General features: G+C 37.4%; 1 protein-coding gene across 3 annotated transcripts in view; it reads right to left on the bottom strand.

The window, feature by feature from the left end:
* Nucleotides 1-13,155, bottom strand: part of ofd1 (OFD1 centriole and centriolar satellite protein) — a 137,675-nt gene that overhangs the window by 95,562 nt on the left and 28,958 nt on the right. For all 3 annotated transcript variants that reach the window (XM_039743606.1, XM_039743603.1, XM_039743604.1), the window contains exons 8-10: nt 9,162-9,298; nt 2,602-2,775; nt 735-841 (exon numbers count right to left, since the gene is read on the bottom strand). In XM_039743606.1, coding sequence (XP_039599540.1) covers nt 735-841; nt 2,602-2,775; nt 9,162-9,298 — 418 coding nt within the window. The remainder of the gene's footprint in view (nt 1-734; nt 842-2,601; nt 2,776-9,161; nt 9,299-13,155) is intronic.

Raw genomic sequence — 13,155 nt, forward strand, 5'->3', positions numbered from 1 at the left:
TTTCGCATTGAATTTTGATTCCGTGCTTGGACTTACATCGTGACAATGCAACGTATAACTGCCTGTGAGTGAATGTTGTTTCTTTCTCTCTAATAAATAGACTTTTTCAAATGTTTTTTTCTGTGATTTGTTAATTGTCACAGCAAAAGCTATTCTAATGGGAAACTGTGAACTTTTTAATACGAATGGTATATCAAGATCTCCTTTGGTGTCTAATGTTATCTGCATAAGAGGTACTACCTTTCTTGTCGCATGTTAAAATTTTACACACAATAACATTACGATATATCCTTCTTTCTACAGTAATTCGGCCAGTTGAAGACTGGACAGTGGTTAATAGTTGTAGATATTCTATGGAATATCGTAAGTTGATGTTTTCATCTTCCACACAGTCACCGCCAACTGTTTCAGCATAGTCTATTGATATGGTCATAATAAGTCTTCTTTTATTGGGAACTTAAAAGTGAGGAAATGTAAAAATTTATAAGAGCTGAGAGTGCAGGAACTAACAAAAGCATTCACACAAATGAGAGGTGAGAGGACCGCGAGTGTGGGCCGTTAACCGGAAATGGCTGAGAGGAGGGTGGGACTTGAAAAAATCTCTTGGCAATAGTCTTGTCTCAAGATTTTCTTTTATAATAGAGAGACAAACGTACATCTCTTTATGTGAAAAATATCACTACATCTACTGAAAACATAGCAAGGAAAGATAAAGGAGATTTTTGAAAACTTACATCTCAAATGCTTCTATTCTTTGCTTGTACTCTGCTTCTCTGTTCCTCAGTGTTTCAATCTCTGCAAGTAATGCCTGTCTTTGTGAATAAATTTCTTTCTCTTCAATCTGCAAAATGTATACAAAAATGTACAATTATATATTAGTTATGACTACGCTTCCATACAAAACACAAAAATCACTAATTTGCACAAAGCTTCCAAATAAATGAATATTAAATCAGGTTCATGATATTTTCCTAAACTAAGGGCTGTGACACATAAAAAGATTTATTTTAAAAATCATCATATTGTCAAGAAAAATGTTAATGAAAGAGTATAAATTAGCAGGTTGTATAGCCGGGTCATTGAAGAGCTGGAAACTGAGAAAGAAAAGATGGTCTTTGTTACAAACTGCAAGGCAATATTAGTTGTATTCGATTCAATTTTCAGATGGTGTTGGCAAATGTCAGTGCAATATTAAGGAAAAAAGGAATCTACAACTACTTTCCAAATCACACTGATTTCAATTAAAGTGTTGTCATGAACACCAGGCATGGGGTGGTATTCTGACTGGGATGGCTCAAGGCTTCTTACTTGCCTGGGAGGTATGTTTAATGGAAGGACATGGGGAGACTAATCGCATGGACTATTTGCTCTCCCAATACAGTAGATGCCAGTCTTCCTGGACTACAGTGCCCACATGGATACCGAAAGGGCAGGTTGGGAATTGAAGTCCTGTGAAACTGCCCTGTTGTGGTCCATAGGTGCCACCAGGGGGACCTGTAGGAACAAACCATCCTTGCTTTAAAGGGCTTCTGCCTGACCCAGACAAGCTTCTTGGATGCAATGTGGCAACACTGGAAGTACTTCTGGGTCCGGTGTAAAAGATGCAGTGTTTCCTGTATAGGTGGTCAGAGTCAGGAAGAGAGTGGATAAGACTATGTGGGAGGTATGGAAGGAGACAAGAAGATTTATATTAGTGAAAGGAGATACAAAAATTGTGTATTGTACTATTATGGAAAAGATTTGAAGGTACTGTAAAAGTAAAAATTGCTTTAAAACTAATATGTAAATGTTGATGTTTCATTAAAATACCTACAAAAATTCATACAGTGAAAAATCCACAAGTTCTAAAGAACTGAAGCAATTTTTGTACTACCCTATTTGAGGGTGGAGGAGTATCAGACACCTAAATAAACCAATCAGAAAAAGCCCACTATACCATGTGACTGATCCTGGGCTCTTAAGATGGTTGTGGTGGTACAGTAGATAATTACACAATTTAAGGCCACCACGTAAAATGCTACTAATCCTCTCTATGATGTTCTGACTTGGAGTGCCTTGAGCTACTGACTCATTCCACCACAATTTCCTAGGAGGCACTCTTGGGGACTCTTTTTGTGTCCATATCTTTCGTAGTCATAATACCTCCTCTCAGCTTGCCAAACTTCATTGTAGACAGCTAAACCAGACTTATTTGGTATTATAAAATAGTTCTTTAAAAATAACTGTATACTTGGTGCATAAAAATTATGGATCTAACACTGGTTAACAGCATTTTGTACTGTTTTGGACTATGTGCCTACTGTAGTAATTATTTATCTCCAATAAGAAATTCAAAATACTATCTATCATTCATTCCCATGGGAATTCCTAAGCAAAACAATGGCTTGGAAAAATGGTACAGTTTCTGAACTTTACATCTTAATTTGTGGGTTTAAATGGGATCTGTGAAACCAAAGGTAAATTGTGTCATATAGTAGAAAAAAGCAAAAGTTTATGAGCCTGAAGACAATAAGTATAAGATCTTGCAAACCCACATAAATAGCTTTCACACAGTACAATTAGCAGGTCTAAAGAAATAGCTTTCTGAATTTAAGGAAATACCTCTTGTTGTTTCTGAAGCCTTTCAATTGCACTTTTCTCCCTATTAATCAAGGCTTCAGACTTTGCTTGGTAGGTGCGGTTCAATTCTCTCCTTAGTTCTGCTATTTCTTTATGTGACTTTTCTTTTTCTTCCATCTTGATCTTTGCAAGTTCAACTTCTTTGAAGTGCAAAAACTGAAACATTAAAATATGTTTCTGAGATGGATTACAGAAGAACAAAAAATTGACACATCACTTAAATTTCAGAAGAAAATATTAAATAAGATACTATCTTATGAAATCCTGATTGTTTATATACAAACAATTTCTAGCTATGTTCAAGTTTACAAGCTTTGTTCAGAAAACCAAAACACAATATATACCTAGCCATATGCAGGCTGCTCCTACCTTTAAGAAATGAGTGGTCATACTCCTTAATGGTATAGGAATTAACAAAAGCATATTTCTGTGGATTAGTCATAAACTAGAACAATAAGCATACCAACACAAAAAAAAACAGTCTGCAAGAAATGTGCACTAATTATTATCTCTCTATTATAAAAAAAATCCTGGAGAGAAACACTAGGGATACGAGAAGTGATCTTCACGTGAAGATCCATGGAAGACACTTAAAAGACCCGCAAGACGAAAGAGATTGGCCACGGAGCGTCTCGCAGGGACCTTAAACATGAGACTTTGTGCCAAGAGATTGACCCAGGACCATCTCCCGATGACAGAGAACATGAGATTCTTGCAAGACATGCCCTACTTACAACCAAACAAGAGCATGGGAAAACACTCAGATGTGCAAAGGCTTTGAGCACACACAGATCCAGAGCTCTCAGTGCATATAAAGCGTATAAGGACAATACGTTATAAATGAAACGTAGACAACTAAGCAAAGAAGAAAGCAGCGGGGAGAAAAGAGATTCAAATGCATTGGAGAGACAAAAAAAAGAAAAAGAAGAATCTAGGTGCAAATTCAGAAAATAAGGAAAGTAATTATCAGCCAGGAACAAATGGAACTGAAAAAAAAGCACGTCCTATCCGGCTCAGAATTAAAAGACAGAAAGTAAAAGACAAAGTAGAACTTCATAAAGACGTTTGCAAACGTTGGTGCAATACACACGCAGAGCAGGTTACAGATTATGAAAGCAGTGGAATTTGAAAGGCTCAAAAAAAAAAAAAAGTTGGCGCGATATATGTGGAGAAAGTTTAAAAAAAAGAAAGTAAAGATTGCAGTAGCGCAAACAAACGGAAATTATTACTCAAAAAAGGGAAAATAATCACCATGGACCAGGTGTCATTGAAAAAATAGCAGGACAAAGAGAGGTAAGAAATAACAGACAAATAGTACATAAAAAAGTAGAATGTCATAAAGAGGTTAAAAAACAAGAAGGCCCAAACACATGCAGAGCAGGTTAGAGATAATGAAAACTGGAATTCAAAAAAAAAAAAAAAAATGTAGGCGCAAAACACATGCAGAGTAAGATACAGAATATGAAAGCAGAAAAAAACGACAGTGTCAAAACAAAGAAAGTAAAGATCACATTAGTACAAAAAAAGAGAAATTATTACTTGGAGAAATAACGAAAAGGCAAATAGAGATTGAATATATGGACATAGGTAATATGCTAGAAGTATGCAAATATTGTAAGGCTTTGAAGTTTAAGTCAGAGAATTTCAAAAACGTGATTTACCTCGCATGCATTTATTGGTTACTTTGCAAAAAACATTATTAACTGCTGATGATGTAGATTGTTTTGTCTGTGCTGAAATTCCAAACAGAGAAACCTATCCTGAATTATGGGTACAAAGGCATTAAACACATGTCTCACTGACCTCTAATAAAAAGATTCAGCATATTGGGACTCGAAAGATTCCAAATATTGCTTTTACAGAAGTTCTGAAATAAAAGTGAAGCCAATGAAATAGCAATAATTCAAAGAAAAAAAAAAATCTTAAAAGTGTGTTTCCGGAAAACCAAACACAGGAGTTGGCAAGCGAAGCAAGCAGGGGGTGAAGCCCCCTAGTTATTTATAAAATAACAATTTTTATATTTATAAAGCGATTTTCTCATTACTCAAAGCACTTTTTTTTTTTAACACAGCGAGTAGGGAGCCACTTCAACCACCACTTATATGCAGCATCCACCAAGATGATGCGATGACAACCATTTTATGCCATTACACTTACTACATATTAGCTGTTAGGTGGTGAAGGGGTGAGAAATAGTTAGTCAATTAGAGGCAGGGGATGATTAAGTACCAGGAAGACTAGGCTGTGGTGGGAAACCTAGCCAGGACACTGGTACACACCCTACTCTTTACAAAATATGCCCAGGGAACTTTAGTGACCACATAGAGTCAGGACCTTGGTTTTATGTCTTATCCGAGGGACAGTACAAATACTTATAGTATGTCTTCAAATAAAAAAAAATGTAATAATACTTGCTTCGCTCACCAACCCCTAGCCTCTTTGTGGTTCTGCTGCTCACGTATGGGGATTTAAACAGAAGGTTATTTTCATGGGAATTAGTTCTATTATGTATATGTAACAACTATTTTACATTACAGCAAGTAATTAACCACATTAAAAAATAGTAAAACGTAATAAATTTGAAAGGAAATTATGTTTCATGTTGCATTAGAGTTATTTGTTGTGTAATACTGTTTTGTTCTGTTTGGCTTTAAAATTAACATGCAAATAATTTTTAAACTTACACTTTTACTGTAAAACTTCAGTAAAAACAATGTCTTTAATTAAAATTTTCATCAATATCTCATTGAATTTTGATTCTGTGTTTGGACTTTCATCATGACAACGCAATGTATAACTGCCTGTGACTGAATTTTGTTTCTTTCTCTCTCTATTAAATAAAATGACTTTTTCAAATGTTTGGCCCTGAGATTTGTTAGCTGTCTTTGCAAAAGCTATTCTAATGGGAAACTGTTAATGTTTTAATACAAATGGCATATCAAGATCTCCTTTGTTTTCTAATGTTATCTGCGGAAGATGTACTATATTACCTTTCTTGGATACATCCTTCTTTCTACAGTAATTCAGGTGGTGGAAGACCAGACGGTGTTAACGGTTGTAGATATTCTTCAGGATATTGTAAGTTGATGTTTCCATCTTCCACACGATCACCACCAACTGTTTCAGCATAGTCTATTGATACGCATTTAACCAATTTGCCATGTAACCGATCGTCATTTTTGGTTTTAATTCGTTTGACTTCATCGTTTCTCAGTGCTAGGATTGCCTGTGTACTCAATTTTTCTGTTGATAACCCTTCATGATGAAATTCTTCAACAGGAACTGTATCTGTGAAAAGCATTCACATGAATGTCCAAAGTCTTGTCTCGCAGGACTTGAAAAAAAATCTCATGAAAAAAGTCTCGTCTCATCCCAGGATATTTTGTAGATAACAGAGAGATTTATTAATTTATTTATGAAGTTCAAATAATAACCCTTGGGTACCGCTGGTTTGACTTTGTATTGAACAAGTGGTTGCTCACAGAGTCCTGAATGAGGCACATTGCCTGCAATTTGAGAGAGCATCAGTTAAGGCACTACAGCCATTTGGCTTGATTCCCCGACGGTGATCTGGCTCAAATGATCTTTATAGTTAAGGACCTGAGCGACTAGACAAGGTCAAGGGTACACCCATGCAACAACTCGCTGCGGCAAATAGATGGTCATTTCCGGAGTGTGGACTGGACAATGTGTCTACGTGGGGGATTGCCAACTGGAATCCTGAGGCGTTTCGTCATGTGGTGGTTGCAGCAATGCATTTTACCAGTACATGCTCCCAACCTAAACTGACTGTATTTCTGTTGCCGATAATTAGTCAAAATTATTCTGTTGGCAATTTTGTCCCAACCCCCCCTCTTCTTACAAAGGACTAATCTGATACCTGCTGCATCAAACATATAAAATTTCTTCTGCACAAGTGTGTATCTGAAGTAAACTTCAGTGGTGCACACATGATGGACTTTTACACATGAGTTGTATAAGGGCAGTCCTTAGGAAGATCACTGCCCTTTAAAAACAACACAAAACAAGGTGTACTTTAATGGATTGTGGCATAGTTCAAAGCTGCATTATTACCAATTCTCACACAGAAGGTAGAGGTCACCCAAACTGAAATCTTAGATTCACATTGTACAATTCAATTTAGGATCTTAAATCACTGAAGAACTGGATTCAAATTAGAGGTGTACTGACTCAACTCAAGAAAATGAGAAAAGATGCAACTCTGCAACTGAGTCACCAGCTTTTACTATTGATATACAATAGATATGTGGTGTAAAATCTAGAAACGAGGTTGCCACGGTTGCTGTAGATTTTTATTCTAGCCTCTTTTTTAATTAGTAATAAGTTTCTACTGCCAACATGACAGCTAACTTGATCTCATTTGCACCTGTGTGTCCATCATACAGTACTTGTTTCAAGAACATTTTTGAAAAGAAAAAGTGAAGGTATGAGAAATGCTGATCTGGTGCACAAAACAACCAAATTAATAGCAAGAACTGTCTTCATAATAAGACACTGGTTATAGAAAAAATGGTGGGTCTTTAGGAACCAAGTCTGAGATCCCGAATTAACTGGTCATCTGTTGGCTCACATTGCATCTTTTTATTGATTGAATGCTAGTTAAGGAAAAAAAGCACAAAGGGATGTGAAATTTAAAAAGTCAGTTACAGGGCAAGAACTCAAAAAGAAGTACTAACCATTAGCATCAGGAATTAGTTACTAAAATTACTGCTCAAAAACATCCAAGCAAAACAGTTTTTATATTACACACACACACACACTCATATATATATATATATTTATTTATTAAACACACACCCACATAGGCCACTTATACAAACCAAGACCATTAACCTCTATTTAGCTAACTCTTTAGAAAACTGTCAAAATGAGATTTGAAGTAATCCTACACTACTCAGAAACATATTACAGGGTTCTCTGGTTCTATATGTGAAGAAACACTCTAATATTGGATAACAGTAAATTTTGCACTAACATCCATCTGTGCCTTTGTGTTCTTGCTGAAGTATTTAATTTTGAGCAACTGGTAACTATCTTACCAATGCATGTCACAATTATACACAGTTTTATGCTGTCTCTCCTTAATTCCAGGCAATTACTACCAAGAAGTTTAAGTAAATAGAGATTATGTATAATTAGTGTTATTCTCTGAGTCAGACTCAGGGTTGACGTAAATGGCCCACTTTTTCAATGGTCCAAATAATTTTCAGGACAGTATTCTTCTGTCATCTAGTGGATAAAATAACATCATAATATTAATCTAACATAATTCATTAATAATTATGATTAGGGTGGTGTCTTCAACCAAAGCACAATGGCATGTAAACAAGATGCTGTAAAACCAGCTTTAGAACAAACTGAATCATTAGTTGAATCAAGCAACAGTAGTAAGAATAATAATAATAATAATAATAATGCATTTTATTTATATAACACCTTTCCCATGCTCAAGGTGATGACAACGTGAATTGGTCATCAAATGTTGACACGGATAGTGAAACCGATACATAACAGCATTATATGACTAAGCCACCTGATGACTTTGGTCACGAAAGCTGCAAGTAGGTACATGACAAAAAGCAAAGATGACTGTGAGCAAGAAGCAAGACAAGAAAGAGGTTAGTCCCCTTAGCACTATTCACAATGCAGCAAGTGTCGTTCATGTCAGAGCAAATATGGAAGTTATCAGGCCTTGCGCTGTGGTAGCCTACAATAACACAATTAGCAAATCAATCCTAAGGATAAGGCACAAACATTCACCCTCTCATCCTCAAGCAACAGAAAATAAATACAAGCAAAATATGCAAAGAAAAACGCTTCTACTGTTCTAATTGCAACACAGAATTTATGTTGACATTTTGGTGTGTACATGTTTCTGTTACAACTAATAACATTTTTTGTTGCTGAAAAAGAAAAGTTTAATGTTTTTGACTCGTTTTTCCTGGGGTAAACATAACGCTACAAAGGCTGTGCACTGCTTGGATGTAGACAGCACCAAGTCCACTAGGACTCCCAAGTCTTTCCCATAACTTGAACACTAATGTTTGCCCTTTTGCATTTAGGGTACCTGCCAATCCATACTAGTCTACTATAGTATGCAATCCTAAACAGTTTGGAAGTAATATTTTATCTAGCTTATTTATATAATATAAAAATGAGCAGTAGACCTTATACTGGTCTTTGAGGGACATCACTTTCAGACATGCTGAAACAATTACCCATTGCTTGCTAAATTTAAGCCTATTTAATCTACTACTGGGTCGAAACTTGCTATGGTTTATAATGGTAGTGGTTTTACTATCCCGCTCGATCCAACCCCTGATCATGCTCTTACAGTAGAACACTAACACTGGGAAAAAGTGGGTTGCGACACCAGAGAGGTTGAGAAATACCGCTAAACCAAACTGCAGTACAAATGTTTCCATAAATTAACATGTGGAGAACTAACTCACTGCTTTATGGAGTGTCTATTACTAAAGAACATTAGAACATTTGCAGCTCATTTTAAAAAGCAATAGTACCTTCTGTTCCATTTCTGCCTTTATCTGCTCTTCCACCTCTTTCCGATATTCAATCAGTTTGATTTCCAAAGGTTCCCATTTACATCCTTGTTGATACCGTGCAGCAAACTGTTCATCAATTATTTGCATTTTTTCAACTAAAAAAAAAAACAAAGAGGTTCTGAAATTAAGTATGCTTAATCCAAGTTGAAACTTTTTCTACATTTAAGTTAAACTAAAGAAAACATTACAGGCAGTCCCCGGGTTACGTACGAGTAGGGACTGTAGGTTTGTACTTAAGTTGAATTTGTATGTAAGTTGGAACAGGTATATTATTTTAATAAATGCTATTGTTGACCGACTGTAACCAAGTGCTCTGCCAATGAATGATGGAGTTTCACCTCTCTCTGACCTTTTTATTATTTCTACTTTATTTTCAATGGTGATGGTTTTTCTCTTCTTTACTGTATCGCCAGCACTTGCATCAGATTTGTGTTTTAGAGACATTCTTGAAGGGTGAAGACAAAAGGTTAAGAGGAGTTCTTCTGCACAGCACTGTATACGCTATCACAGCAGGAAGGCACCCGTCATCAACACGTCTGATGTACTGACAAGAGACAACTTCCTGCTATGTGCGTAACAGTACAAGAAGGCTTGCTATTGAGAATGAACCCCCATTCAACAGGCAGCCAACCAAGGCACCCTACAATGCTACCCCCTGCTGCCTCATACACCCTCAATGGCCTCCGTTTAGCCACAACCAGGTCACCGCTTGCAGCATCACCAGCCGCCCACTGAGAACGAACGGGGCAGCCGTGTGTCATGGGTGGGCAAAGAAATACACCCATCCACTCCATCCAGCCTGTGTCCAGTTAGGAGCAGTAGCTGCGGTGGCATAGTGGATGGGCAGCGAACCGCCCCATTAAGCCTCTGTCCTGCACACAAGCGATAACTGTGGCCCTGGCGACTATGGACCACGGGTCACCGCTTGCTGCCGGGAGCTGCCTGAGGGACACTACACTGCACAAGCAGCGAAATCGCGCCCTTCCAGCCTCCGTCCAGCCACCGCTTGCAACGTCCCCAGGCCAAAGATGATGGAGCGGCAGTTACTGAGGTGCTTGTGTCGCAGCTGCGGCCCCGTTCGTAAGTCGGATGTCCGTAACCTGGAGACTACCTGTACTATGAACACTACCTATATAGTAATTATTTCCTTAAGCCATTATAGACACTGCATATAAAGGATATTCACTCACTTCCATACCAGTTTGTTTAAAAAAAGAAATGGCATTTTTAAATGAAATTAGAAAAACTGAAAATGGCTAACATCATAAGAGCAACCTGCCCATCTTCATTATTACATACTTAGACAGTTCTGCGCAAGTCTTTTTGTGTCTAATAATGCTCTTTCACATGAGTTCAAGCTAAATACATCTAATGTACAACTCCGAGGTCCTGCAGTTACATAATAGAGCTTCTAACAAAAAGTATCCGAAGACAGAGGAGGATTGCTAGAAAAAAAAAGGGTAAATAAAAGAGTTTGCATTATTTTAAAATCCCTCTCAAGCACAACTAACAATGTTAAAGAAATTAAAACATAAAGCTATGAATATGTACAGGATGAGGCATCCTGCTAATCGAGTACTGTGACGCATCAGAAACAAAATCCTGTGCTTTAAGAGCGTGTTTAGTTACATAGCAAGCATACATTCACACAGACAGCACTCAAGCAAATGCTGGCTCAGCCATCTTCATCGACAGGTCTCACATCTCACGGAAAATAAAAACATTGGTAAGTGATCGATTGTCAGATGCAAACAGATTTTACCAGTCTGAGGTATTAGTCTCTGGCAGTGCCATCATATGGATTGTAGCTTCTTAGGAAGATGCCTTTGAATTACTTAATTTCAGAAATTCATAACAGATGTGGATTAGTCTGAAAACTAATCAAGCTTGATTTTGGTTTTGAAAGACTCCAAGGACCGTTTCTGTAAGTTCAAGAATAAAAAAATGCTTTTAAATAACTGCTTTAGATTAATTTGTGCAACTCTGAATATGATACAAGACACTATCCACACAAAAGTGGGCACTGTATGACAAGCCAGCAAAGAGATCTATGACAGGCCTCAAGGAAAGATAGTTTCTGCCACTGCAGATGTGTAAACCTATGCTGGTGCTATTGTCTGGTGCTAAACAAACATTCAGTGAATCTCAATTACAATTCACTATAAGGGACATGGGTTACTCTTAAGCAAAGTGTGCAAAGATTTAATGGTCTAAGGTGACCAAATTGAGATTCTTGACATTAAAGCGTGAATATCTGCTTGGGGCAATCACATGGTGATGGTTACAACTTAGTATGCGGATAGTGTGAGCATTCAAAAGATTTCAAAATATGATGAAACAGGAGAAAACATCAAAACATTCAATGTCATATGCATTCTGAATTAGACATCCTAAGCCCCTGTCACACTACATAACTTTGCCAATGACTTTCAGTTGTAGCCTTCATTTAAATAATCTTTCTGGTTGTGTAGTACAATATTCCCAGGGGCTCAGTCAGACCAGTCCGTGACTCGATCCAACAAAAATCAAAGAGAAGAGAGGCTTGACTCATGTTTGTCAAACCAGATAATGAAAAAAGAAAAAAAAAAAAAAAAAAGGTCAACATTGCATTTGTCCTCACCAAACATGGAAAGCATGTGTACAAGCACCGGCACTGTCAGGCAGCATATTAATGGGGTAACAAAACTATAACTTTGAAACTGTGCTGAATAGTTATGAGGTGGTCGTGTAATTTGTCCTGCCCTGCAATATGTAATCAGACATCCTCAAGATGGCGAGATCTGCAACTGCAGTCATTAAATTTGACATACTCAACAACTACAAATTATGTAATGTACTGCCAGCTTTAGAAACATTAATGGATTCAGATAGATAGATAGATATTTAGCAAATATTAATACCCTCAAACAGCAATACAAAAGCAATGCTAAAAAGGAAATGGAGAAAAAAAATCCATCATTAAACCTGCTTGATCCAGATCAAGGTAATGGAGGAAAAGCCCACCCCAACAGGCCTGGGGACTAATCACAAAGCAGAAACCAAATGAAATAAGGGGTGATGACCCAGATCTGAAAAAAAACAAAAAAAAAAAGGAGAGAAAATGACAGCATGCAAACTCTTCATGTACAGATGGTGGGACAAAAACTCAGTCATTCAGTGCTGCACTAACCACTGCAACATTATAATTATAAATCTCTCTATTATAAAAAAAAAATCTTGGAAGGCAACGATACGTGATCTTCTCGGAAGACAATTTGATGTCCTGCGAGAGACACTTTAACATCACATGAGACAAGGCAGTGAGATAAAAAGAACAGCTGCTGTACAGGCTTTTAAATGATCGATGCGCAGTTTGACAAGCAGAACACACAGCTTGGCGGCAGGAGAAAGACAGCAGCTGATCAAACCCCACCCCCCAACAACGCTAGCGACAGAGACACAAAGTGGCTGGAGCGTAGCGCGACTTTGGGCTGGGCGAGCGAACTGAGCAGGGGGCAAAGCTCCCTAGTAATATTATACATAAATATTAGTTTTTGTTTTCTAACCATTGTAACTAGGTTAAAATGGTTATACTGTATGACAAACATATATTTCATGGCTATTTGCCTTGCTAGATTTGACTGAATGCACATCTTCAGTTATCAGTTCATTAGGCGATTTTCATTTTCAGCCTCATATACACTCCCCCAGGTGACCCAGATCTGCCTAAGCAGGCTGACACTTGCATCCAGGTGATAGAAAACTAATCCCTATGGATCTCCACTCTTATGCAAGTGCCATCTTTGGGGCTCTTTTTGCTGCTTCGTTTGATTTGCAGATGGCATGTTAACCCAGCCTAGTACAATCTCTACATCTGACCTCGACTGGAATGCCCCCACCCTTCTATTAATCTAATACTCCAAAGTCACTATACTCTGCCTCACACTAAGATTATTTTTAAAAGATCCATACA

Source organism: Polypterus senegalus, chromosome 2 (assembly GCF_016835505.1).
Source record: "Polypterus senegalus isolate Bchr_013 chromosome 2, ASM1683550v1, whole genome shotgun sequence".
NCBI classification, from domain to species: domain Eukaryota; kingdom Metazoa; phylum Chordata; class Cladistia; order Polypteriformes; family Polypteridae; genus Polypterus; species Polypterus senegalus.